General features: G+C 49.1%; 1 protein-coding gene and 1 long non-coding RNA gene across 5 annotated transcripts; one reads left to right on the top strand and one right to left on the bottom strand.

Annotated features, from left to right (window-relative positions):
- Window positions 1-1,200: 1,200 nt before the first annotated feature.
- On the bottom strand, window positions 1,201-13,709 carry ANKK1 (ankyrin repeat and kinase domain containing 1). Of its 4 annotated transcripts, none has more exons than XM_046637649.1 (8): window positions 13,497-13,709; window positions 8,123-8,417; window positions 6,797-6,948; window positions 6,485-6,534; window positions 5,715-5,870; window positions 4,847-5,019; window positions 4,215-4,260; window positions 1,201-3,298 (listed from the first exon to the last, which is right to left on the bottom strand). In XM_046637649.1, exons 1-8 carry the CDS (start codon window positions 13,676-13,678, stop codon window positions 1,992-1,994), a joined length of 2,361 nt encoding a protein of 786 aa, XP_046493605.1. In that variant the 5' UTR covers window positions 13,679-13,709; the 3' UTR covers window positions 1,201-1,991. The 4 variants fall into 4 exon arrangements, with proteins under 4 accessions (XP_046493605.1, XP_046493606.1, XP_046493607.1 ...); XM_046637650.1 differs by having other exon boundaries at window positions 4,224-4,260; XM_046637651.1 differs by having other exon boundaries at window positions 4,901-5,019.
- Window positions 13,073-15,409, top strand: LOC124225167 (uncharacterized). The gene is made up of 3 exons (XR_006885028.1): window positions 13,073-13,276; window positions 14,141-14,252; window positions 14,368-15,409. It is a non-coding gene; the product is annotated as an uncharacterized LOC124225167 (long non-coding RNA).
- Window positions 15,410-26,170: the final 10,761 nt, after the last annotated feature.

Raw genomic sequence — 26,170 nt, 5'->3', positions numbered from 1 at the left:
GACGCCCCCTGGCGGTTGTTCTTGGCCCTGGCTGCTCTCCAGGATCCTACCCCAGAGATTGTGGTTTAACTGGTTAAGGGTAAGGTCAAGTGTTTAAAAAGCACCTCCAGCCAAACACACACGTCACCCAGGAGATTCTAATGTGCAGGCTTGATTTATGGCTGCTGCTCTAGGGCATAACCCAGTTCAGCGCTGCCCCCTGGGCTCTCTGTGGTGGCTGTAGGCTATGGCATGGTGGGGTGAAGTGTCCAGGACCCAAAAGGCTGGCACCACGGTCCAGAGGCCACAGGACGGGAGATGCTATGCTCCAGCTCAGCTAAAAAGGCCTCATGTACTCAACACATATGTGGGGCAACAGGTTTTCTTTGCCCTGCCTCTCTCACCCCACACTGATACGAGGCTGCTGACTGGTGGCCCCGTGCCTGGGTGCCCAGCCCAGGAGGGAGACACACAAAGGTGGACCTGCCAGCTGGCTGGGGGTTGGAGCTGGCAAGTAGTTGGGGCAGAAGATTCCTTTTCTCTAACAATTGCAAAACATCCTTGAGTTGGAGGGGCTGCTTTAGCAGTGCAGAGAGATAGAGAAGAGCAGGATAGGACCCCTAGTACACCTGTCCTGTCCCCACCCACAGCCCCATCCCACCCACTCCCAATAGTCAGCCAGCCTTGTCAGAGCCAGAGAGGAAGCAGAAGCTGGCTGGTCACTGAGCCAGGGCCCCAGCCCTACTCCAGCCTGCCCCACAACCAGCAGGACAGGCCAAGCCTGCAGATGAGTTGCCAGGGTGTGGTCACAGGAAGGGGCACCCTGAGCCACTGCTGGAGAGGAAAGTCCCTGCCCTGCAAGCTCCACACAGAGCCCAGATGACATCTTACCATCACCACCTCACCATCACCCGCCCCCCCATTCATCATCACCACCTCTCACCACCCCCACCCCCTCCAACTCACCATCACCACTTCTTACCACCACCAACCCCTCCAACTCCCACATATACCCTTGCCTCCTCCCCCAATGTCAACTCACACACACATATTATACACTTTCAGCAGGCCACACACACCACACCCCCACTCCCCTCATCAGCCTCCTATCCCCATGTGAACTCACACACATATTATACACACACACCACACCACACTACACATACCACACACACCCTATACTAACACTACTGGCCCCTACATGCAACCTGGTCTCAGAGGTCCATCTGTCTCCAAAGGGGAGACTCAGGCCCACAGCTTTATTGACTTTGGGGTTTCAAACCTGGCCAAATGACTGGACACAGCGAATGGTGGGGCAGGGAAGGCCAGGGGCTGAGTGTCCCACATAGGATCACTTGAGCGCAGTTGGAGCACACCTTTCCTTCATCCCCAAGAGACTGTGTGGGAGACCCAGGCACTGGGACAAGGGCCACGAGGAAGGTGTGGTCAGTGTGGCAGCAGGGAGCTAGCTGGGGTATTAAACGGTGAGCAGCAACTTCCTCCAAACTTTTAGCTCCTGCCCCTTGAGCAAAGCATGTGTGCCTGGCTCTCCTGGCCCAGCTCGAGATTGGGGACCAAGTCCCACAGACATGAGCTAGGAGGGAGCACTCCCCTCTCCTCCTTGCCTTCCTTCATCTTCAGAGGGGGTTTCCTAGGGTGCAAGGGCCCCTGTGAACTCAAGGGCAAGTGGTAAAAGGTGGCAGAAGTCTTGGGAATGAAGAGGAAATTCACTTCGGGGGTCTGAGTCCAGTTACAGGAGGAGGAGGGTAGGAGTCTGCTGGAGATGCACTTGGAGGAGGAGCTGAAAGAAGCTCTCCATGCCAGGGCCCCTTCCCCAGCTACAACCTCAGTGGTGCCTTCCCATCCCTCCATCACCCAGGAGACCACGTTCCAAGTTTCCTCTGAAGGTCAAGGGGCAGGTGGCAAGTACGGGTGGGGAAGGGGCCCTCCCAGAAGTCCAGCTTCACTTCCACCAACCCCTCTTCCTTAACAGTAAGGAGACCCCAGGTTGTCTAAACATCCATCTGGGCTCCAGACTCATCACTGCCCAGAACAGCCAATAAGGGCTCCTTGCCCTCGAGGAAGGGGACGATGCCCTGCTTTTGGCTCCGGAGGACCAGCTGCAGGGGTGTGCAGCCCATTCCATCCTGGATGTCCAGCTGGGCACCGGCTTTGACCAGCACTTTGAGGATGGCCATGTTGCCCTGGAGGGCAGCCAAGTGGGCAGGTGTCCAGCCTACCTTGTTGCGGGCATGGACATCTGCACGGTGCTCCAGAAGGTTGACAACGCTCAGGAAGGTGCCCCTCTGGACAGCCAGGTGGAGGGGTGTCCAGCCTGACTGCTCGGCAGCATTGGGGTCAGCCCCACATTGTAGCAGTGCTGACACCACCACCTCTGCCCCATGGCGGGCAGCCAGGTGCAGGGGGGTCCAGTTCATGCCTCCAGGAGCCCCCAAGTCTGCGTGGCTCTCAGCCAGCAGGCGGATGATTTCCAGGTGGCCTTTGTAGGCTGCTAGATGCAGGGGCGTCCAGCCCTGCTGGGTCGGCAGCTCGAGGCTGGCCCCATACCTGAGTAGCATCTTGCAGACAAGGTACTTGCCCCTGGCAGCTGCGATGTGCAGTGGGCTGTAGCTCCTCTGGTCAAGGGCATTGGGGGCGGCCCCACTCTTCAACAGGTGTTGGATGGCCCTCACCTTGCCTCGTTCCACCGCCAGGTGCAGTGGTGTCCTCAGGTTTCTCTGCCGAGCATCCAACTCAGCCCCCTGGCCTGTCAGCAGCTTGACCAGGTTGACGTGGCCAAAGTAGGCAGCCACATGGAGGGGGGTCTTGCCCTCAGCCTCATGCAGGTTGGGGTCAGCTTGACGAGAGACCAGAAGCCGTGCCACATTCTCAAAGTTGTTCTGTGCAGCCAGGTGGAGTGGGGTCCACCCCTCATGCTCCTGGGCATCCACGTGGGCCCCGTGGTCCAGAAGCAGGCGGGCAGTGCGGTCGTCCCCATTCTGGGCTGCAAAGTGCAGTGGGGCCCAGTCGTCCTCATCAGCCAGGTTGGCATTGGCGCCGTGCTCCAGGAGCAGAGTGCAGAGGTCAGGCTGCTGGTCCTGGGCAGCGATGAGGAGGGGCGTGTAGCCGCAAGCCGTCTGGCAGTCCACGTCAACCTCGTGAGCCAGCAGCAGCTTCACCTGCTCCATACTGCCCTGCGCCACCAGGAAGTGGAGGGGAGTGACCTTGTTCTCATAGATACGCAGCTCTTCATCGCTTGGGACCAAGCTCCCACTGTCCGAGAGCTGCAGGACCCGCTTCAAGTAGTCTCCTGAGTTTCCTGGGAGGAAGAAGCGGTTGACAAAAGGACCTCTGACCTATCCAGAGGTCTTCTCAGCCATCCCCCTGCCTCCTGGAAGTACCATCCAAGAACACAGACTACATGACTAAAGGCTATGTCTTTCCTGATATTACGCATCTCTGCATAGCCTCCCTTGTCCTAGAGAACTGAGTCTGGCAGTTCTTCCCGTGAGGATGAGGCAGAAAGAGGCCTGGGTGCAAATCCTAACTCCACCCCTTAGCACCACTTGACCTTGGCCAGCTCTGCCTGTTTGAGCCTCCAGGCCCTGATCCATAAAGGGGACACGAACAATGCCCACCTCTTACGGCCACTGTGAGGACAATTATGTAGGTAAGAACTTTCAGAGGGGAGTCTGGCACAAAGTAAGTAAATATAAGTTGAAAATAAGTTTGTGGTGGAGCCCTACGATCTGGACTTCTCCTGAGGCCATTAAGGACTCACTTTCTCCTGCTCCACCCAATGGTACATCAGAATTTAAAGCAATAATAATTACCCCCCCCCCCCACCACCAAATAAATAAATAAATCACTGCCCAAGCCAAACCCCCAGAGATTCTGATCTAGTCCAGGGTGGGGCTCAGGCATTGGCATTTTTTTTCCTTTCCCAAGTAATTCTAAGGCACAGCCAGGGTTGAAAACCAATGCTCCTCCTCCAGGCCAGGAAGGGAGGAGTCTGGCCTTGCAAGAACACAGACCCGAAGGGGAGGCAGAGCCAGGCCCCCAAGAGCCTGTGCATTTCTGGAACACGGAGCCGGGTGCCAGGAAAGAGATACACCGACTCCTGATTTGTCACAGGCCTGGGGAGGAGGGTGGGGGCCGGGGAGGATGGGGAATGGGGATGGTTGGATTGCACTTTCTCGTCCACTGCGAGTTCTCTGGTTCCCGCTGTGGCACTCCGGACTCACCGATGTCTGTTAGCTCCTGGTTGACCTCCACACTGACCTGGGGAGGGGGAACCAGAAGACATAGGGGCAGATCAGATGAGCCGGGCAGTTCTGGTCTGTGCTGTCCTCCACTCCTTCCCTCTCTCCAGCATTCCTCGTCACCTGTCAGGACTCACATCCCACCCTTTCCTAGGAGACCCTGCTTTTACGCCAGAGGAAAACCCTGAGCAGGGGAGACCCTGCCAGAAAGAGATGGCTCAGGGCCTTGACTGCCTCTTGGGTCCCACGTAAAGGAGGGTGGCTCTGCGGGTTCTGCTGGAAGCCCCATGCTAGTCCAGGGCTGGTTCCCATGTTAGGGAATAGAACAGGGCAGCAGAGTGACGACGTTGGTGCCCATGGTGGGAAAGCCTGGGAGAGCAGAGGTCTCCCTCTGTAGGACAGGGCTCTGCTTAATCCTACACATGTGAGAGAAGGTATGTCCTTCTCAGGGGCTCTGAGCTACGGCCACCCTTAGCCCTGAGTACATCTTTCTGCAAATTAGGAAAAGATGTTCCCAAGTGGGCTGCCTCGCTTGGCCAGCAGAGTGTGGGCTGGCTCTCAGTCCCCATTTGCGCCCACAGCCAGGTAGCTCGTGAAGGACACACCTGTGCACGCATCCTCAGCACGTGCCAGAGACCATGCCCCGCCACCGCACGCACCTCCCAGGACCGGCACAGAGAGGGCTTGCAGGACACCTTCCTGGCCAGGGCCTCACTCTCTGGGTCGGCCACAGTGCTCTGGAGCAGGGACAGCAGCATGTCTGTCTCGACTGTGATGTCTGCTCCACGAGGGGAGAGAGAGGAAAAGGAGCACAGGCTGGTCAGCAGTCCTTCCGCATTATAGATACCCTGACATTTCCCACAACCCCCAAAATCCATTCCTGGGCCCATGTGCATCCATACTGGTACACCAGGAGGCAGGAAACCCGGGTCCCAGCCTGGGCTCAGCAGGGCCACATTGGCAAGTCACTGACCCTCCGAGGGTCAGTCCTTTTCCATAAATCAAGGGGGAGGGACCAGGCAATCGCTAAGATGCTCACTCTTACACACAGCTGTGCGTTTCACAGTCTCTAAGAGGCTGGATGACCTCCAGGTCCCTCCATGCCCTGTGATCTCATGGTTTTGGAACATGTTACAGATGAGGACACCATAGCCTGAAAGGACCCGGGTGACTGGAGACCCCAGCAGCAGCAGAGCCAGGTCCAGAAGCCTTCCGACAATCAGAGTTTTCTACACTACCTCCCACAGGGGCACATATCAGCCCAGAGAGACTGGACTGTAGTTCTCGGCTGCCCCGGTCCCCCTTGCCATCCTCCCAGCACTGAGAGGTGGATTCTGCCCTAGTGCCATAGCAGGTGTCTCTCTGCAGAGCTCTGCAGTGTAGCCTGGGCTCTAGTCATCTCCTCTTCTGGCACCTGGCACCCCGGCTCTGCCCAGCTCCCCAGTCCCTGGGCAGGTCAGACTAGACGAGAACCTGGAAAACATGGCCTCTTCTTGGGGTCCTGGTCCCAACAGCGCTTCATCAGGTCCACCATCTGCTGGGCCTCACCTGGCCACTCCTCGGAGACGGGCTGCAGGGAGGGCCGCCCGCCTGTGGCCACTCGGACGATGATGGTCATCATGCTGAAGCCTGCGAGAGGAGGCCCAGGCTGTGCGGGTGCTGTGGGGCAGGGGCAGAGGGGCTGGGCAGGAGGCAGGGGCTCTGGGGAGTCTGACAATGTGGTACACACAGTAGGGACTCCATAAATGCACGGGGAGTAGACAGCTGGATTGCAGGTCGATTGGAGGTTCCAATTTGAGCAGCTGAATCTCTGGTCCAGCTCCAGCCACCTCCCAGGCCAGGACCGGACATGACCCCACCTTGCAGGCCTCTGCTGTCCAAAGGCAGCAGGCCTGATCAACAGGCCTGGGTACAGGCTTGACTGCAACATTGCAAGGTTATCCAAGTTCCCTGGCACTCTATTTCCCCGGCTCCTCAGTGGCAGGGGTCAGGTGGGAGAGGCAGGAAAGGGCCAGAGAAGCAAAGGTCCCAGAAAGCATGGGCTGGGCTGACCTTTGCCCTTCCTTTTACTGTTAGGAGAGCTCTAGAAAGTAGGGGGAGGAGGGAGGGAGGGTGCGGATGGGAATCTCTGAAGAGAAGATGGGTCCCCGACACAAACCTGCCCCTGTCCTGCTCCCACGAACCCTCAGCCCTCCCACAGCCCCTTCTAGGACCCCACCCCAGGATGCCACCACCGCTGCTACCTGAATACGGTTTCTGCTGAGTGAGGAGCTCCCAGATGACAATCCCGAAGCTGCAGAGGGGAAAAGTGCTCCCTGAGTGACTTTCTCTGATATCCATGGTCTCCCCAGCCAGGAGGGCCCCATGGACCGCACAATCCCAGGCATGGCCTCTCCAGCCAGAGTCCCCCTCCAACCTTCACCCTCCCACGTGGGCAGGGAAGGGCTGGACCTCCTCTCTGTCCCATCCTGTCCTTTGGGCAGCAGGGTCCAGGCAGGGCAGTGACAACAAGCTACCTCCCCGGCCTGCGGCATGGAGCCCTGCCTTCCTCTCACCTGTACACGTCGTACTTGGGCCCCGGGGCCTTGTTAGTCTCCACGAACATCTCAGGGGGGATGTAGCTGAGGGTGCCCCGCAGAGCCGACCGCTCAATGTACTGCATCCGGGTCGACTGTTCCATCCACTTGGACAGGCCGAAGTCTGAAATCTGCAAGGAAGCCAGAGGTGGGGATGGGAGCAATTGAGTCTCGCCTCCAGAAAACTGCCTTAGTTTCTCACCCTCCCACTGTCCGCCTCTCCAGTCTAGGGCAGCAGTTAGGAGCACGGCAGCTCTACCACGCAGCACCTGGCCGATCTTCGATAAGTTACCTCTCAGAGCCTCAGTTTCCTCATCTATAAAATGGAAATAATATGAATACTTAACTCATAGTACTAGTATGAGGATTCAAGGAAGAAATATGCAAAAAGCACTTAGTAAGTGCTGGCACATAATAAGTTCATGGTAGGTGTTGCCATTATTCAGAGGGACCGTGGATAAAGTTGCCATCTTTGGTGAGCTTCTGTTCATCCCACTTCCACAGGCACTGAAGTGCTCACACCATGAATATTTATCCCCTCTTTGTTTCCATCCATTGCTTCATTCAAATGCCAATTGACCATCCACTGAGTGCCAACTAGACTGGGCAGCGAGGACCAGGCAGCAGATAAGAAAGATGAGATCTCCTCTGCCCATTGTTCTCATAAGAGCTTATTAAAATAGGGGGTACAGTCACTAATGAAATAGTTTCACAAATGACTATACCTATAATTGGGGTTAGCAATATGAAGAGACAGAGGTACAATGAGAGTATACAACAGGGGCCTGTTGGGTGGATCAGAGAAAACCTCACTGAGGAGGTGATGTTTAAGCCAAGAGCTGAAAGACGAGTGGGCCTTTGCCAGACAAAAGAGAAGTGGGGGAACACTGTTACAGACAGAGCAAACAGAATGTGCAAAGGTCCTGGGGCAGAAAAGAGTGTGAAATGTTTTAGGAACTGAAAAAATGGTCATCGTGATCTTTTTTAGGATTCATCTCATTTACACACATCTATTTATACCCAAAGCAAAGGATGAGAGGGATAGGGATTATTCTACCCACATTAGAAATGGAAGACCAAGGCCAAAGAGGGTTATTGCAGGCATACTGATCCCTGCTTCATGCATCAAATTTCACTGCTCATCCATCTCCGTTTTAGGTGTGATCTCTGCCTTCAGTATGCCTCCATGAAGGGAGCTGCTTAAAACTCTTGATGGACCAAAGAGTCAGGCAGGTAGATAATCCTGCTCACCTGGAGGAGACTTGGGAGGGAAAAGGAGGCAGAAGGGTTGCCCAGGGCCCTGACCTTGACGTGCATGTTGCTGTCCAGGAGGATATTGCCTGGCTTGAGGTCCAGGTGCAGCAGAGGCGGCTGAATGCTGTGGAGGAAGTTCATCGCCAGGCTGGTCTCATGGATGATGCGGAACTTGAGCTGCCAGCAGAGGCAGTGGGTGGACAGCATCTTCTCCAGGGAGCCATTGGCCATGAACTCCATCACAATGCCCAGGGGCTTCCTGCACACCCCATAGATGGACACGATATGCTGAAACTTGATTTTCTCCATTTTGGCTGCTTCTTCAATGAGGCAATTCACGTCGGAGCTATGGAGAGTGGGGAGCGAGAGACAGAAGGAGGTGACCCATTAATTACAGAGCAATTAGCAGAACACACAAATTTGGCTTGATGCCAGGCTGTGGGGACCCAGAGAAGCCTCTGGAGCTTGCAAGATGGTGGAGGAGGGGAGAGAGACATGAAAGGATGCCCAGCAGGATGTGCAGATTGAGGTCCAGATGGCCAGAAACAATAAGACAGGAAGGAAAGGAGTCTGCAGATTTAGGAGCAAGACCATTCTACAGAGGTGGCCACAAAAAGCCTGCCATTTATTCTGTGCACTTGTTTAGATGCTTATCTCCTCCAGGAGATTGCAAGCCCCTGGAGGACCAATATCATTGCCTCATGCTTCTGTTTTAAAACATCATTTATTGCCATTTTGACTATGAAAGTAATACAGATACCACATAGAAAATCTAGGGGATACAGAGAGCTAGAAAGAGGAAAATTAAATCCTCAGTAACCCAACCTTCCAGAGTTGGCCTCTGTTAGTATTTTAGTATATTCTCCTACGATACATTTTCAAGGTCCGTCTGGTGTTCTCCCCCTCCTTTCACTCCTCTCCTCCTCTCTCTCTCTCCATCACACAGTGTGGGCTGTTTTGTGACCTGCGTTATTGTAGCTGAGTGCTTCTCTACATCATCATTCTTCTGAAGCAAGCTCTATGCGGCTGCACGCTATCCCATTCTATGGATGGACTGTCATCACTCATCATGGTACTCCCCACGGCCGATTGCCATGCACAGCACAATACGTCTTTGTTGAATTGAACAGAAGTCAAGTCTTAAGGGAAGGCCTTATAAAATAAGCATTTGCAAACCCTCCTGCTCTTTTCATTGTATGAGCCCACAGAACAGTAAATATGCAAATTGTTAGAGATTGTTTGGGGATTGCACGGATGAGGATTAAGGAGAAATGACATTTTTAAAAGCACAGTATTTGCAAAGCTGTGTTGGCACTGCAGTCAGAAGCTGCTGGAAATGTGCTCACAGGGCCACCCTGGGAAGCCAGCCAGAGCCTCCTGACCTCCAGGAAAAACCACCTGCTCTCGCTTGCATCTGGACAGGCGGGCCCATCCAGGTTTCTCCTCTTCTCGCCTCTACTTCTCTACTGTTTCAGAGACCTCCCCTCCACCTCCATGATATTTCTATCTGTCTCCTCTTGTCCTTTAGAGTTCGCAGGAGCATCTGTCATGAAGTGGAAAAAGCATGGGATATGGCGTCACATTGCCCTGATTTCAAATCTCACCGCTTACTCTCTGCATGACCGAGGAATAAACTCGCTGGGCCTCAGTTTCTTAACTATAAAATGGGAACAATAGTGACTTGCACCATTCCCCTTGACACCCTGACTTGTTGAAAGCGTTTGCTGTACCTATAGTCTCTCTCTTTTCCTCATCTCACACCACCTGCTTTCATCTAGTGTCTGGTCTCAATACTTCACTGAACAGCTGGGGTGAAGGTCACCAATGACACATGGCTGTAGCCTATGCACAGTTTTCAGGTCAGATTTCTCATTCTTTTTTTTTTTTTTTCAAAATATTCACTTGCCTCAGTCGTGTGCCAACATTCTCCAGGACTTCTCCCTCTCTTTCTGGTCACTTCCTCTCTGTCCCCTTTGCAGGCTCCTATTCTGTTACTTGACTGCTAGGCTCAGTGCTAGGTCCTCTCCTTTCCTGCTGTTGCTAGATGCTCTGTCTGTAGGCAATCTCAACATCTCCAACTGGGTGTTCAATACTTCCCGAGTCTAAAGCTGAACACTCGATGCTCACCCTAAACCCGCTCCTCCCTCAGCCTTCCTCATCTTCCATCCCTCTAGTCCCCAAAGATCTTGATGTCATTCTTGACTCCTCTCTTCCTCCCCCTCAGCACCTCCTGTCAGCTCTACCTGCAAAATATAGCAAGAAGCTCATTACCTCTCACCACCTCTACCCACTGGCATCTTGGCCCAGTCTCCTAATTGGCCTCTCTGCTTCTCTCTCTTCCTCTCCACCATCTATTCTCAACTCAGCAGCCAGAGTGATGCTTCTAAAATGTAAGTCGGAGCACATCCCTGCTCTGCCCAGGACCCTCCAGCGGCTCTCTTCTCATTCACAGTAAGAGCCAAAGTTTTGACAATGGCCTACGCAGCCTTGCAGGATCTGCCCTGGGCATAGCTTGCTGGTCTCATCTACTAACCACTCCCTTCCGGCTCTGTTCCTACCATATTGGCCTCTTGCTCTTTCTCCACCATGTCAAGTATGTTCCTGCCTCAGGAACTTTGCACTTGCTGTTCCCTCTGCCTACAACACTCCTCCCTAAGAGAGCCACATGGCTTGCTCCTTCTTCGCTTCAAATCTCTACTCAAATGCTAAAGCTTTCAAATCTAAAATAGCAACCTTACCCCAACTCTAGCAACTCTTATCCCCCCATATACAGATGGCCCACAAATTAATATTTCTAGATTCTAATTTTTCTGGGAAGATCAGACTACTCAACTGTCCTTGGGTATTTTAATCAAGAAAATGTCAGGTGGTGGGAAGTGTTACAGATAAAAATATTTACCTATTTATTTATTTACTTTCTATCTGCCTCCATTAGATGAGAAGCTCCACGTGGACAGGGACTTTGTTTTGGTCTCTTAGTGCTGAATAATACCATCCACGCCCTGGCTTCAATTACCGCCTATCACAAGTGACTCACACATTTTAATTTGCTTAGCTCACATCTTCACTCTGAAGTCTACTTGACAAAATCCTTGGCTGTTTAAAGGCACCTTAAACTCAACATGTACAAAACTGAACTCATGCTCTTCCTCTCCAAACCCGGGCCTCTTTGCATGTTCCATTTATTATTTGTCAATGACACCATTTAACAAACATTTATGGAACACCCACTATGTGCCAGCCACTGGGGATAGAGCAGAGGACAAAACAGACCAGACTCTGCTCTCACAGAAGAGACATTCTAGTGAATCCTTTCTTCCTTTGGGCAAGCGAGACAATGAGTTACCCTTGACACTCATCTCCCTTATCGTGCCCCCACAGACAATACAGCACCAAGGAAAGTGGATTTTTACCTCCTAAATACCGTGTAATTTATTCCTTTCCCTCTCTCACCAATACATCAGTCTAGACTCTGATCATTTCTTGCCTGAATGATGACAACAATTTCCTACCTGGACCAGCATCCACTCTACCTTTCCAACCCATTATACACACTGCAAATCTGATCAATTCCTCCCTGTCACCCCTCCCCCCGCCTGGTTATAAACCCTTCAGTGGCTCTCCACTGCTCCCTCTCTCAACTCCAGTCACAACAGCCTTTTTTCCATCCTTTTACTTCCTATGCCCCTCCTGCCATGGATCCTTTGCACATTCTGTCGCCTCTTCCTGGAAGGCTTTCTCCTCTTCATCTACTTAACTCATACTCATCCTTCACATTTTAGCTCAAGTGTAACTTCCTCAGGGGAGCTTTTTCATATCTCAGTCAAATACTATTAATAAGTTCTCACAGAACCACAAATCTCTCCTTTCTTACACTTCTTACAGTAACACACTTACATTTATGTGTGGGATTATATGATTAATGTCTTTCTCCCCCAGGCTGTAAGCTCCAGGAGAACGGGGCCATGTCTGTTGCATCCATCATTATATCTCAGGGTCTAGTGCAGTCTGACACACAGTAGGAGAGCAATAAGCTCATCAAATAGATGAATGAATGAGGAGATGGAAGGAAGCTCCAGGGAAGTAGACATGTGACAGTCTTAGTATAGTACTCCATGCACGGCAGGACTCAATTACCATTAAATTCCTTAGCCCTTTCCACCCAGGGAACTCCCAGGACTTGGGAAGGGAAGTGGTGGGAGTTACTGTCAATGTCTGACAATGTAGTCTTGTCAGTGCCATCTGTCTCCTTTTGTTCTTTGCTTCAAAGGCTGTATATGATTTGGACAAATCTTAGAATAACCTGACTCTACTCCAAAGCCAATGGGAGGATGCTGAAGGAGGAAGGTGAGTGAGTCTGGAGCTCATTCATTTTGCCCCTATTCATTAAGCAGGTGGGGTCTGGGAATTAGAGAAGAGACTGGCTTGAGTGTTTGGGAGCTAAGGCTATTTTAGGAGCTGGCATGGTGACCACAGAGAACATGACAAAGAATATCCAAATTAGATGCCACCCCAGGCTCTCCAGTGGATGTCCCAGGGGTCTTGGGAGGAGGACATGGTTATCATGACGAGACTCATATCCCAAGTGTCTCTTTCATGGTTGCACAGGGGGTAAGTGCATAGCCGGTATCAGCATATTTGGTGGGAATGAGACTGGAGCCCATCCCAACAGGAAGGCAGAGACAGGTGGAAACGCTGGGAAAGAGGCAGTAAGAGAGAAAAGGAGGCATGCCGAGGAGTGGCCATAGAGCGTAGGATGAGAGTTGGGGAGGAGCCAGAGACAAAAACAAGAACAGAGACTGTAGTATTCCAGGTTTGACCTTCCAGCAGGACCTCTGTGAGAACCAGTAAGTGGCCTGGGCAGGTTCTCAGGCCAGCGGGTTGGGCCATCTCCATCCCCCAAGCCTCCTCCAGCCTGAGCTGGCTGGGCAGGGGCCACACCAGAGGCCGTGTGGAGGGAGAACGTGGTTCTCCACAGATCGCTGAGCATCACTGAGCGAAGTCCCCAGCCTCCCAGCAAGCCCTTGCCTGCCCTAAGAGTTTGGGAGTGGGTAGGAGAGTGGCAGAGGGCCATCAAGAGCAATCATCACCACCCTCACCCCCAGAAGGAAGGAGGCCAGACCAGTTTGGGAGGTCAGATGGGACAAAGGCATCTTTGGAGGGTACTTCCTGTTCTCCTTTGACCTCTGTGGATTCCAAAAACAGGTATGGTGTGCCAAGTGCATTTCAGGTGTGGAAACGAACTGACATGGCTGTGCCTGGGGAGCTCAGGCCACTGGGTGGAGTTCAGAAACACTGAGGGGAAAATCTTCACCTTCAACCTCCGCCTGCCCCCCCCCCCCCCCGCCCCCTCCTCCTCCCACGGGGAGCTACCTGGGCCTCAGTTTCTCCTCTGTGAAAGGAGAGGGGCGGGGTGGGCGGGTACCTGGTGGTGTCCGGCAGGAGGCAGGGGGAGCACTTGATGGCATACTCGGTCCGCCAGCGCTTGTGCCGCACCTGGAACACCTGGCCAAAGCCGCCGCTGGCCACTCGGCGCCAGTCGCCGTCGAAGTCGTCGCGGGTGAAGACCGTGAGGCTGCCCAGCCCCTGCTCCACGTCCGCAGCCATGAGGTCTGCGCGGCCGCCGGGCCCCTCCGGACCCCGCGCACTCCCGCGCCTGGGCTGCAGGCTCGGAGCAGCCGCCGCTTCCTGCTGCTCGGGTCCCGGGAGGGTGGGGATGGGGAGGCGAGCCGGCCCTCCCTCCTTCCGCGTGAGGAGGAGCCGATCCTGCCCTGCAAGGGAGGGGAAAACCCAAACCTGAGCCCTGAGGCCCCAAGCAGCCATGGGGGGCCCGAGCCTGGGAAGAGGGGATGTCCCATTGAATCACCCCCAAGAGACCCCTCCCCGCCTCAGCATCCTTCCTCAGTCTCATCCTTTGAGTGTGAGGTCCCAGAGGCAAAGAACTCTTAGATGCCTCATTAACAAGTGGAACGATGCTTAGGGATTTAGGGAAGAGCAAGGTCAACCTAGAGGCTGCTGATTTCTTTCCAATGGTATGGGTAAGGAAGTTCCTAATTCCTGTCTGGCTAGGAAGTCTGCAGCCATTGGGTAGAGAAGAGAGAGCCGGAAAGGAAAGCTCTGCCTTCAACTGCCGGCTCATATCTATGAATGGGAATGGGCACGAATGAATGGGAATGAACAGGTGGGTATAGTCCACGTATGACCCAAACCCACCATATATGTTCCAGCAAAGGAATTTTGCCCCAAGATGCTGAGTCCTTTCTATTGACCTTCATAAATGTATTTTATTTTGGCAGATTGGGATGGAAATTCTCTGGATTTGGAATTATTATAAGAATGTTGCGTGTGTGTGATTGTTTTGAAGGAGCCTAAGATTTTCAGCCTGCCACTCCCAGACCAGCAAGCTGTCAGAGCAGTTCTGCAATATTCTGGAAGATGCTGAAATCCAATGTGAGACTTTCCCCAAACCAGAATGACAGGCTTTCGCATACAGGGAAGTTCCCCAGTCTGTCTCCAGTCTCCACCCTGCAAACATGTCAGAGGACACCTGGACAAGTTCTGGCAGACTCCAACCCCTGGTAGCGTGTGTACTGAGGTGAGGGCAGGGGTGGCCAAGATGAAGGAATGCATGCAGGAAACTGGAACGTCTGCCCAGGAAGCGAGACTCTCCCAGAAAGAAAGGGATGGCTTGAGCCAGTGGGGCAGGGGTTAAATGCAAGAGCATGTGAGTCGGTTAAACCTGCGTTCAAACTGCGGCTTTTCCCCCACCACTTATCCACTGTTGGGCCTTGGTCACATTACCAAATCTCTCTGGGTTTCTCCACCTGTAAAATGGGATAGTAATGTAATACCCATTTCAAAATGTTGCTGTAAGGATTAATACACCTAAATGAACACTCATAGGCAAAAAATGAAACCAACCAATACTTCACATATTATCCAAAAATTAACTCAAAATGGATCATGGGCTTAAATTAAAATGTAAAACTACAAAACTTTTAGAAAAAAAAATAGAAAATCTTCTGGACCTAGGGTTAGGCCAAAAGTTCTTAGGCTTAACACCCAAAGCGCAATCCACAAAAGGAAAAGTTGATAAATGGTGCTCACCAAAAATTTAAAATATTCACTCTGTGAAAGATCCCCTGAAGAGGATGAAAAGTCAAGCCTCAAACAGAGAGAAAATATTTGCAAACTACATATTTGACAAAGCACTAATTTTCTAGAATATATAAAGAACTCTCCAAACTCAATGGTAAAAAACCAAGCTATCCAATTAGAATAGATACGAACAGGGGCCGACCCAGTGGTGCAGCGGTTGAGTTTGCACATTGCCCTTCTCAGCAGCCCAGGGTTCACTGGTTGAATCCTGGGTATGGACATGGCACCGCTTGGCAAAAGCTGTGCTGTGGTAGGCGTCCCACGTATAAAGTAGAGGAAGATGGGTGTGGATTTTGGCTCAGGGCCAGTCTTCCTCAGCAAAAAGAGGAGGATTGGCAGTAGTTACCTCAGGGCTAATCTTCCTCAAAAAAAAAAAAAAGGAAGAATAGACACGAACAGACATGTCACTGTGGAAGACATACATCTAGCAAATAACTGCATGAAAAGACGTTAAATAGTATTAGCCATTAAGGAAATGCAAATTGAAACCACAATGAGATATCACTATGCACTTATCAGAATGGCTAAAATTTTTTTGAAAAGTAATGAGACCACCAAATGCAGGTGAGGATGCAGAGAAACTGGATCAGTCACGTATTGCTTGTGGGACTGTAAAATGGTACTCTAGAAAACAGTTTGGCAGTTTCTTATAAAGCTAAACATACAATTATTATACAACCCAGCAATTACGCTTTTGGGCATCTATCCTAGAAAAATGAAAACTTACGTTCACACGAAAACCTTAACTTGAATGTTCATATCAACTTTATTTCTAATAGCTAAAATCTAGAAACAGTGTAGATTTCCTTCAACAGGTCAATGTTAAACTGTGGTATCATCACGTTATGGAACACTACTTGGCAATAAAGAGGAATGAACTATCAATACACAAAACAACTCAGATGAACCTCCAGGGAATTCTAGTGAGTGAGAAAAGCCAGTTTCAAAAGGTTACCTATTATATGACTCCATTTATATTACATTCTTGAAGTGACAAGTTCATCGAGATAGAGAAGAGATTGGTGATGGTCAGAGATGGGGGTGGGGACTGGGTGAGTGTAATATTGTGATTTATAAGTAAGAGCATTTCTATTTCTGGCACAGAGCTCCTAAAACCCTTGGAATTTCCTAAGTGATGAGAGTGGTAAGTGATAAAAATTTATTGAGCATACAGGCCATTTCCAAATAAGATAAAATATTAGATATTCATTCCTAAACATAGGGTTATCTACTTTTGGTTTCTTATTACAGAAAGACTAAAAGATGTTTGGGTCTATTAGTAAACAAGTCTTGTGCCACATTAAAATAATTTTGTTCTGTGAGAAAATGTATACTTTCAGTAAAGAATGTATAAAGAATGGAGATATATTCTTTGTGAAGAAGGGAAGTAATTTTTGTCCTAAGGAGAGGCTGGGAAGGAGAGAAGGGATGGAACACAATCAGAATGTAAAAAGCGAATTATAGAAGGTTTGTAGAAGAGAAACCCTGAGAAGAGTTTTGTGCATGGTCAAGTTGGCTAGGATTGAAATGAATTTAATTAAGTAAATCAGTTTTAATATCAAAAGTAAGCTGGTGCAAAATTAGAATTTGGTTTTCTTTCTTTTAAAAGAACAGATTTCTTGGACTTTTAGTCTGCTCTTGACAAAGAGATTATGAAAGGTTATTCTTTACTTTGAGTAAGTCTACCTAAAAGGCAAAAATTCTGGGTTTTGTCAAAATAATTTCCTATGTTCAAAAAGCTGAGGTCTCTTTACTAAGAGTGCTAGAGTTTTGGGGTTTTTTTTTTTTTAACTGTTTAACTCTTTGTGTTTGCCTTTAACAGCTTCTGTTGTTACTTTGGTTAAGGGATAACTATATATTGTTTCACAGTGCCCTATGATCCTATTCGGCCAAGTGTTTTAAAACCTTTTGATATTTTTGACAAAATTTCCAAAAATTCAAATTCTAAATAAAGTCTTTTGACCTGAAAGTAACTTTAAGAATTTCCCTTTGGTCCCTGTGACCTCGCAAAAAATTTTTTCTCTCTTATAAAAATGGAAATATTGAACTAATTTGATTTATTTGGTTTATTAAATTGCATGGGAAGCATTGTCAAATTAGTTATGCTAAGCCTCCTTTATGGATACCCTTGTATGCATATACATTATTAGTATGAGTTCTAAAAGTTATATAAAATTTCTAAAATTCTGATACATTCTAGCATAATGTTATCAGTCATAATTCTAGTTAGTATCCTAAACTGTTGCGTGTCACAGAAATAACCAAATTTCCTTTTCAATTGCATTGTAATCAAATCTTTATGCCATTTTAAGTCTTTTGTTATTTACAGACAGTTATGGTTTTACTCTGATGTCTTTGCAAATATGTTTCATCTTCAGGGAGATTCATGGAAAGGACTCGGACACTTACTCTAGAATATAGTTTTCTGATAAACTTTCAGATCATAAAACTGAACAAGGTAAGAAATTACGGAACTCTAATGGAGCCTTCTCTTTCTTGGAAAGACAACACTCTTCTCTGCATCTCCCAATCTATTACGAAAGGGGGAAATTTTCTGACTGTCAGGTTTGTCATCAGAAATTCATCCTGTATGTGAATCCAGAGAATCTCTTATTACATTTAACTACAATTCCTGCACTAATTCTCTGCCATTCCCCCCCTAAGTCCTTGTGTTAAGTGTCTAGAAGTTCTTGCCCAACCAATCAAACTTCCAGAGATTTAAGAGAGAATATTTGTAACTGTTGTGAATACCTCTTGCTGAACTTGGGCAAACTCCTCTGGCAAAGCAGAGACAGAAGTAGACAGACCTTGAGCACGAGCTGAACGGTTGGATGCTGTGCCCACTGACATCCCATGGTTCTTTGATCTCTTTAGCTCGCTGCCTTCAGGAATGGCCTCCTGGTTCAGGTCTATTCTCCAATTTGGACTTAGCATTTTCTTTCTTATTGTAGGACTTCTTGCTGTTGTAAAACTTTGTCTGTTTTGCATCGCTTGATGTTATAAAAACACCACTCAGATAATGGTGGCTCAGTGCTTTAAAGTGATTGCTAAGGCTTATGAGCCTTCACCTGGGAAACTTCCAGGAACTACACACAATGTTGACCTTTAAAGGAACTTGATGGTAAGGCTTTTCTCTGCTCTGGCACTCTTGTTGCTCAAATGTGGCCTAAGGCTCCTAAGGAAACCACTTTCCCTCCTACATGGGATATGACATACTGGGAATGAGCCTTCCTGGCAATGAGAGACAAAAAATGCTTTGACGGCTGATCAGCAGTGGTTTCCAATAGTCAGTGAATAATACTTTCCAATAGCCAGTGAACAAGGTTTTCCAATACTTGACCAGCAATGCTTTCAAATGGTTGTTCAGGGGTGCTTTCAAAGAAAGATCTTGATCAAAATGGGAAAATGTCAAAACTGACTATAGTGGAGCCATTTTAAAATAGAGTTGAAGCTGTCCTTCCAGAGAAACTACCTTGTCTTGAACCTTGGACTGGACCAAACCTTTGGACTGGGCCAAAGTGGCAATTGTTTTACAACCAATTGCTTGAGAAGTCAGCAGGAGAACAGACATCCTGATCACAAAGACTGAGGATTATGGACTTCCTGAAGATGGAATCAATAGTCAATCAATGTTTAGCCAAGACCAGCTCTCTCTGCCTTCAGCTCCAAGTAGATTTCTTTGTAAAATAACCTCCCTTCTTTGCCTTTAAAAACCCCTGACTTTTACTGCCTATTGGGACGCTATTTGAGTTTCTACCTGAATCTGTGCTCCCTGAATTGCAATGCTTTGATCCCAAATAAAATGTTTTGCCTCCTAAATTGGTTTCTATTTTTGCAGGTTGCCAGAGAGGGTCATGAGAACCTCCAATCTATAGCCACTTGGTCAGAAGCACAGGTAACAAGCTGGACTTGTGATTGGCGTCTGAAGCAGAGGGCAGTCTTGTGGGACTGAGTCCTTGCCTTGTGGGATCTGATGCTAACTCTGGGTAGATAGTGTCAGAATTGAGTTGAATTGTGAGACTCACAGCTAGGGTCTGAGAACTTCTTGGTGGTTTGGGAAACATCCCTCCCTGACACACATGTCAGAGTTGTTTCAGAACTGTTAGTGTGGCTGTAAAATGGCAGCACGAGGGATCCCTGTGATGAAACTATTCTGTTTCTTGACAGAGAACCCACTACTGAATTTACACACGAATTTACACATGATAAAATTGCATAGAACACACACATCACATGAGTGACGTAAAACTAGTGAACTCTGAATAAAGTCCATGACCTATATAATTGTCACTGTTGTGATATTGTGTCATGATTATCACATAAGATGTTATCTTGGTGGGAAACCAGATGAAGGGTATAGGGGATCCCTGCATTATTTCCTACAATTGCATGTTTATCTATAATTATCTCAAAATGAAGTTTTTAAAAATGTGTGTAAAGCCCTCTTCCTCTTCCCTCTCTAATTTCCTTCTCTCCGTCTCCTCCCCCTTCCCCTCCGTCTCCTCCTCCTCCTTGTTCTTGTTATTTCCAGGCAACGCTACATTCTCAGAAGCAAAATCTTTCCATAACAGGAGAAAAGGAAGTCATCGAACATTTAGCACAGAAAGGCTTGAGGAGAAGGCCTGCCCCCTCTGGACACATAGAAACCTAAGAAGGGAGAGAAAAGGCCACTGTGTTAAAGTGTCTGAGGCGGGAGAGGATGGTGGGGAGGGAGCCGAGCAGTTCCCTCTAAGTCTCAATGCTCCCCCTCAGGTGACTTGGTCACGTAAGCCGGTACTCACAGATGAAACCAGAATTACATCTGACTGACTAAATTTGCAATAGTCATTCAGAGAAAGCCAGAAAAAAAAACCCACTTGCTATTCTCAGAATCATTTCAGAATTCTATGTATTCGGCGTACCTCACCGAGGCTCATGGGATCGTGTCCCAGCAGTTGAGATGTGCAGGCATACAGATAGAGGCTGGGCTGCAAAGCCAGGGGGCACCAGGCATGGCTCCACTGGGGCCACAGATGTCCCCATGGGGCCTGCTGCTAGTCTGCTGCACCCAGATGGTGAGTGCCTGATGTGCAGGTTTGCTGGGCATGTTTTTACCCAGGCAGATGGACTTGCTCCTGAACACTCCAGAGAAATAGCTCCTCTCAGGGCCAGGGTGGAGTCTGGAAGCAGGAGCGAGACTGGAGTGAACCAAGAATGGAGTAAAAGCATGTCTGGATTCGGCAGGATGTCAATTCCCTGAGAGTGAACATGTTTCCCCTTTGAAGGGCTTTTGATAAAAACTATCTGAAGTGTCAAGGAGCCAGAAACAGAAGCCCTGTGTTTCAGGAACCGCAGTTCTCATTGTCAAAATTATGGCTAAGGTTCTTTGTGACCTTGGGTGCTTGTGATCCCTGGGTTGTGTCCATATCAAAATTGAAAACAAATGTCCCAAGAATCCTGCTGCCTCAAGCAACTTAGAAGAAATGCCCTGGCCAGGGCTTTGGGAAACCTTGGTCGTGCACTGGCCTCATTAGGCTTAGAGCTTGTGCCTATTCCAAGAGGTCATGGTGTATAGCCTCTCTAGGAGCTATGAAGGGATTGTGAATTTAAATGTAAAGCTCTTTTAATTTAATAACGAGTCAGGCAGGGAGATGTGAAGAAATAACCCGTGACTCCCTCTGTGGGGACCCTGGAGGGAAAATACCCCCGGACATCAGCCTTGAGAATGGTCAGAGCTGTACTGTTTATCTGGTGATAAGCCAGCTTCCTCCTTCCTCTGGGCCCTTCCACGATGGGTGTGAGCCAGGAACGGCTGGGACTGGGAAAGGAGCTAAGCACTGAAGGGCAGCTTTCTAGGCTGTGCAACAGGGAGTGTGGGAAGCTTCTAACATGAAATGAAAGGGACTTCTAACATGCAACTGATTCCACGCTTCTAGTGTTCTGTCTGTCCCTTGTATTTCCTCATTGTTTGGCAAAGTTCTTTCTTCTTTCTTTTCTTTCTTTTAGGAATGGGGAATTAGTCAGACTACTTTGGGCACACTCAAAGAAACCACAAAAAGGATTTGCTTGCCTTTTCGCCATCTGGTTTAGGTGGTTGTAAAGAACACAAGTCTTCAAAGTCAAAAAACCTCAAATAGACTAGTGGCATGTGAGCTCCTGTACAGGATTCGTGGTCTGTCTTGTCCACTGCAGGATCCTCAGCACTTGGCGTGCAGGAGGGAGCTCATGTCATAGCTGATGGATGGATGAATAAATGAATGAATGAAAGGGAAGGTGAACCTCAGGAGGTAGATGCTAACTTTTGGCAGTCCTGCCCACCTTCCTTAGGGTCCTCTCCAGTCTCGTCAGTTCTTTCCTTCCCTTCAGTTTCCACATGGCCCACACCCCAGGGCCAGGCTGCTAAGACCTCTAGGCAGTTAAGCTTCCTGGCGATTAAGCTTCTGTGACAGCCCAAGGACTCCTTTTCCCTGGGGAAGATCCTTCAGCGATTCCCGTCACCGCTGCCTTCCTCTAATTGGATTCCTTATGATCATGGACGATGCTTTGCGAATGTTTTTGTAAATAGTTTTCTAAGCAAAGAGTTTTTCTGATGATTAAGAAGAAATTGATGGTGAAGCGTTAGGGAGCAAAGCAATAACAAGACCTGTCATTCACTGAGTCTTTGCTTTGTGCCCACTCCATCCGGAGTGATCAACCTGCATTGTCTCATTTAATCCAATTCCCTGAGGTGGGTACTATTATTGTTCCCATTTTTTTTTTTTTAAGATTGACACCTGAGCTGACATCTGTTGCCAATCTTTTTCTTCTTCTTCTTCTCCCCAAAGTACCCCCTGTACATAGTTGTATATTCTAGCTATGAGTGCCACTGGCTGTGCTATGTGGGACGCCGCCTCAGCGTCGCCCAATGAGCGGCGCCATGTCCTCGCCCAGGATCCGAACAAGCAAACCCCTAGGCCGCCGAAGTGGAGCACACAAACTTAACAATAGGCTGGCCCCTATTGTTCCCATTTTTACTGGCTTAGAGGAGTTAGAGGAGCTAAGTAACTTGCCTATGGTCATGCAGTTGGTCATTAGATGCCCCAGGACTTGAACTTGGCTTGCCTCTGGCCAAGGCACATACTTTTAACTCTGTAATACGGCCAGAAGGACCTTGATAAAATCAAACATGGCCCCTCAGACTGTGAGGTTCACCTGTGAGGTGATGGGGTCATGGCCAGGACTAAGTAAAGGGATCTGCTGGGGCATAAGTCAGCTGTGGGTGTTCACTGACACCCCCCATCCTCCATCAGCCCCTCAGGCAAGTGTGAGGGTGGGTGGGCTGGTACTGAAGGCAGAGCTTTGACTAATACTATACTCATCAGGACTTTGCCTGAGGCTAAAAGATATCTTTGGAAGCTGTGCCCGTAGAAAGGTCTGTATTCACTCAATCAAATTTGGCTTCTGGAGAAACTTCAGGATGACTTAGTCACAGTAGAAATGTCTCTTTGCCTCTCCTTTTTTTGGCTGAAAAGAGAGCAACGTGTCCTTGGGACTGTCAAAAGCCTTTTCCACCAGTAAGAGGGAAACTATACATGTGCTGGTAAATTTGCGTTTGAAAACTTGGGACAGAAGGTGTCAATCCGATGGAGTTTCAAGCTGGGAAAGGGAGCCCTTTAAATTTCCTCCAGCTCTGAGCTGTCCTTTCTCTCCTGGAGGAGTTGCTCAGGGATGACCTAGACGAGAAAGGAGAATGGTTGGTCCTGGGAGCAATTTGGAGTGGAGGAGGTGAGTTATTGAGGACGAGAACTGAAATACGCCGTTTCCAGGTATACAGTGGTGGGCAGCATCTAGTACTGGACACAAGGGTTGGCTTTTCATAGAAACCAAGACTGGTTTAGACAAGAGCCTACGGGTATTTCCAGATGTTGGCACTGAATGACGTGGGAACAGGTAACCGAATGAGACTATGTGTCTTTTTTGCCTTGAAAGTCAAAAGACGAACAGGACCCGCCGCCCCCCCCCCGCCCCCACCTCCCTGGCCCCCCTGGTGAGGGAGACTCTGCTCTGGAAGCAGAGAATAGGGAAGAGACCAGTGGCGCTGTCTTCAGGTCAGCCCAAACAAGGAAAGTGAAGGAGGAAGTCGGAGCACATTTTTCTGCCCAGCCTTTCGTGTGGTCTGAGTTTCATTCATTTCTCCCCATTTTCTCTCCCAACCCACAACCCATGTCCATTTCTGAAAAGTCCTCCTTCCAACATAGGAAAGGGACAACTTAGACATCACCCCTTCCAGGGAGTCATTCCTGACCCTGTGTCCCTTGCTGGGCTAGAAGCCCTATCTCCGTGTCACAAACATCACGGGAGTACCAATGGTACGTGATTCTGTGTTCACCCCTTTCTCTTGACCAGGTGCCCCTGGAGAGAAGAGACTGACCTCTGTGCCTTCTCCCAGTGCCTGGCTCATAGTGGGCACTTGATCAATGGAAGCTGTTATTCACTATAGTATCCAAGCCCAAACCATTACTATCAGTGGGGGTGATAGAGGGGGGCATGGAGAGTTTAAAGTGGGTGAGAGTGGCCAGGCCTCACCCCTGGCTGGCCCTGGTCAGAGTCCTCTATTGCCTCCCATGCTGAATTTCATCATTCAAGCCACAAATATTTATTGGGCACCTATTATGTGTTGGCACTTTTCTAGATACTTGGTCATGTCAGTGATCAGAACCAACAAAAATCAGAGTTCACATCTTGGCAGGAAGAGAGCAGTAGTGCAAACAATAAACAATGTATCCTGATAAATGGATTATGTAGTATCTTAAAATGGTATGTATCTGTTAAGACAGTATGTTTCAGAAAGAAAGGAGCTAGGAGAAATAAGGCAGGAACGCTTAACATTTAAACAGGTACTTTCAGGGCAAGTAGAATGTAGGTAGGATAAAAGGGTCGAGGGGAATCAGCTGGAGTATTGATAAGGGCTCTTTTGGTAACAGTGACAACTCAAACTGGCTTAAGCAAAAGGGGATTTATTATTTCACAAAAGTGGGAAGCCCAGTGATAGCCCTAGACACAGCTGGATCTGGGGGCTCAAACAATGATGTCAGGCCTCTCCTTAACTCCATCTCTTGGTTCTGCTTTCCTCTGTGTTGACTCTATTCTCTGTGACGCCTCCTCAAGGATGAGAGAGTCACCAGCAGAGCTCCAAACTCATATCCTATCTTCCCAGCAACCTCAGTGAAAAAGAGAGCTTCTCTCTTTCTTTTGCTCTGGCAGAAGTCTGGGCTGAGCTCTGATTGGCACTCTTCAGGTCACATGGCCATCTCTGAACCAATCACTACGATGAAAGGGATGTACAATGCTGTGATTGGCAGGTCCTGGACTCATGCTTCTCTCTGGAACCAGGGTTAGAATCAGCTCCACCTGAATCAAGTGGACTAAGCCTGGGGGAGGAGTCGTTCTTCAAGAAAAATTGAGATATCATTACCAGAACAGAGGGAATGAATGGGTGTTGGGCAAGTGAATACCAAGTGTCCAGTCTACAAGGAAATAGCAAGTCAAAGGCCCACACCCAGAAAGGTGAGCTGATCCGTCCCAGGTTGTTAGCCTGGCTGGGGTGGAGCTGGGACTCCTGGCTCTTGGTCCATGCTAATTCCAGAGTGCCCTCAGAAAGAACCCACGGGGGCCACCTTTTCTAGCCTCTCACTGCTGTGTAACCCCCCTGCAGATAGTGACTATCATTTCTCAATGACTCCAGGTACAGAAGCAAACAGCCAGCTATCTGGGAAGTCCTTATTTCAAAAACACCATTCCCGCTTCAATTTCTGACCTGAATTTCATATGATTCCACTAGTTCTCAGAAGCCCCAAAAAAAAAAAAACCCAAAAAACACCTATTTCTTTATTGCTTTTTGAATGGTTCAGAGCCTCAGAAGTGTGGTCCAACCAGGATGAAGAACCCTAGACTGAGAGCCTTTTAATGGAGGAGGGTGTCCCAAGGAAACTTCTAAGGGAAAGATGAGAACAGGTCTAGTCTTGTCAGAGGTTAGTCACCGCTGCTCCGAGGGCGTCATCCCTCAGCTGATGGGGTGAACAGGGCACACCACATTTCTCCTGATGGACTTCCAGACTCCCATGAGAAAAAGTCACAGCAGAGTTCATTAGAAATCATGACCGCCTGGGAGAAGGTCTGTTTCAGCAGACGTGATCCTTCTGTTTATAAACTGCTGTAATACTGACACACACAGACAGGAGTCTGAGACTTTTAAAGGCCTCCCTTTGCTTGAAGGAAGGACACCAGGGCACCCTGCCAGACATAGACATCAAAGTGATAACCCTTGTAATCCAAGGCTGGGGTTCAGAGGACCCCTGCCCTCAGCAGATGCTTCTCTTGCCCTGATGGATCGGGGCCAGCAGCATGTTAGCTCCCGGGGGGAGTTTTTGTTTGGTCTGCTTGGTTTTCCCCCTGATCGTGCCCTGCTGTGGTGATAACAGACATGGATGGGGAAATGTTATCCATTTTGCCCAGTTATTTTACACGATCTAGCACAGCACTTGGCACATAGGAGGTGCTTGATAAATATTTATTGAATGAATGAGGAGCTTTTCAGGATCAAGCTGTCATTTAAATAACCTTGGCTGAGGAGCCACTTGATACAACAACAGGGCTCCCCAGGACTGCAGTATGTGGAAATTCAAGCACCTCCATTTCCACAGAGAAAGCGTCCTGGCCTCCACATGCCACCACCCGTCGCCTCTTCTTATGCGTCCTGCCCATCAGATAAGGGGTAATCTTTTGCAGTGGGGAGATTTAAGCTGTTATCTCACAGACTGCTGATGGATGAGCAAGGCTTTCAGATAAAACCTTAAAGGAGTTAGAGTCTCAGTTTCCCCTTCATGCGCAGGGAACAAGCAAGATGAACTGGCTGTTTCCTGTGCTGCCATTTAGGCCAGAAAATTCGTGAGAGAGGGCTGAACAGTGGGCAGTGAGGGTCGA

Source organism: Equus quagga, chromosome 14, assembly GCF_021613505.1.
Source record: "Equus quagga isolate Etosha38 chromosome 14, UCLA_HA_Equagga_1.0, whole genome shotgun sequence".
NCBI classification, from domain to species: Eukaryota; Metazoa; Chordata; class Mammalia; order Perissodactyla; family Equidae; genus Equus; species Equus quagga.
This window is presented reverse-complemented; position numbering and strand designations above follow the sequence as displayed.

Bases quoted from the DNA above. Each gene is read 5' to 3' on its own strand.
- ANKK1 (XM_046637649.1), bottom strand. From the start codon at position 13,678: ATGGCTGCGGACGTGGAGCAGGGGCTGGGCAGCCTCACGGTCTTCACC. The intron at 6,949-8,122 runs GTCAGGGCCCTG...GCTTCCTTGCAG, and splicing joins ACAGCAACATGCACGTCAAG to ATTTCAGACTTCGGCCTGTC. The intron at 5,020-5,714 runs GTTCTCGTCTAG...CTCGTGGAGCAG, and splicing joins GAAGAGGCCATGTTTTCCAG to ACATCACAGTCGAGACAGAC.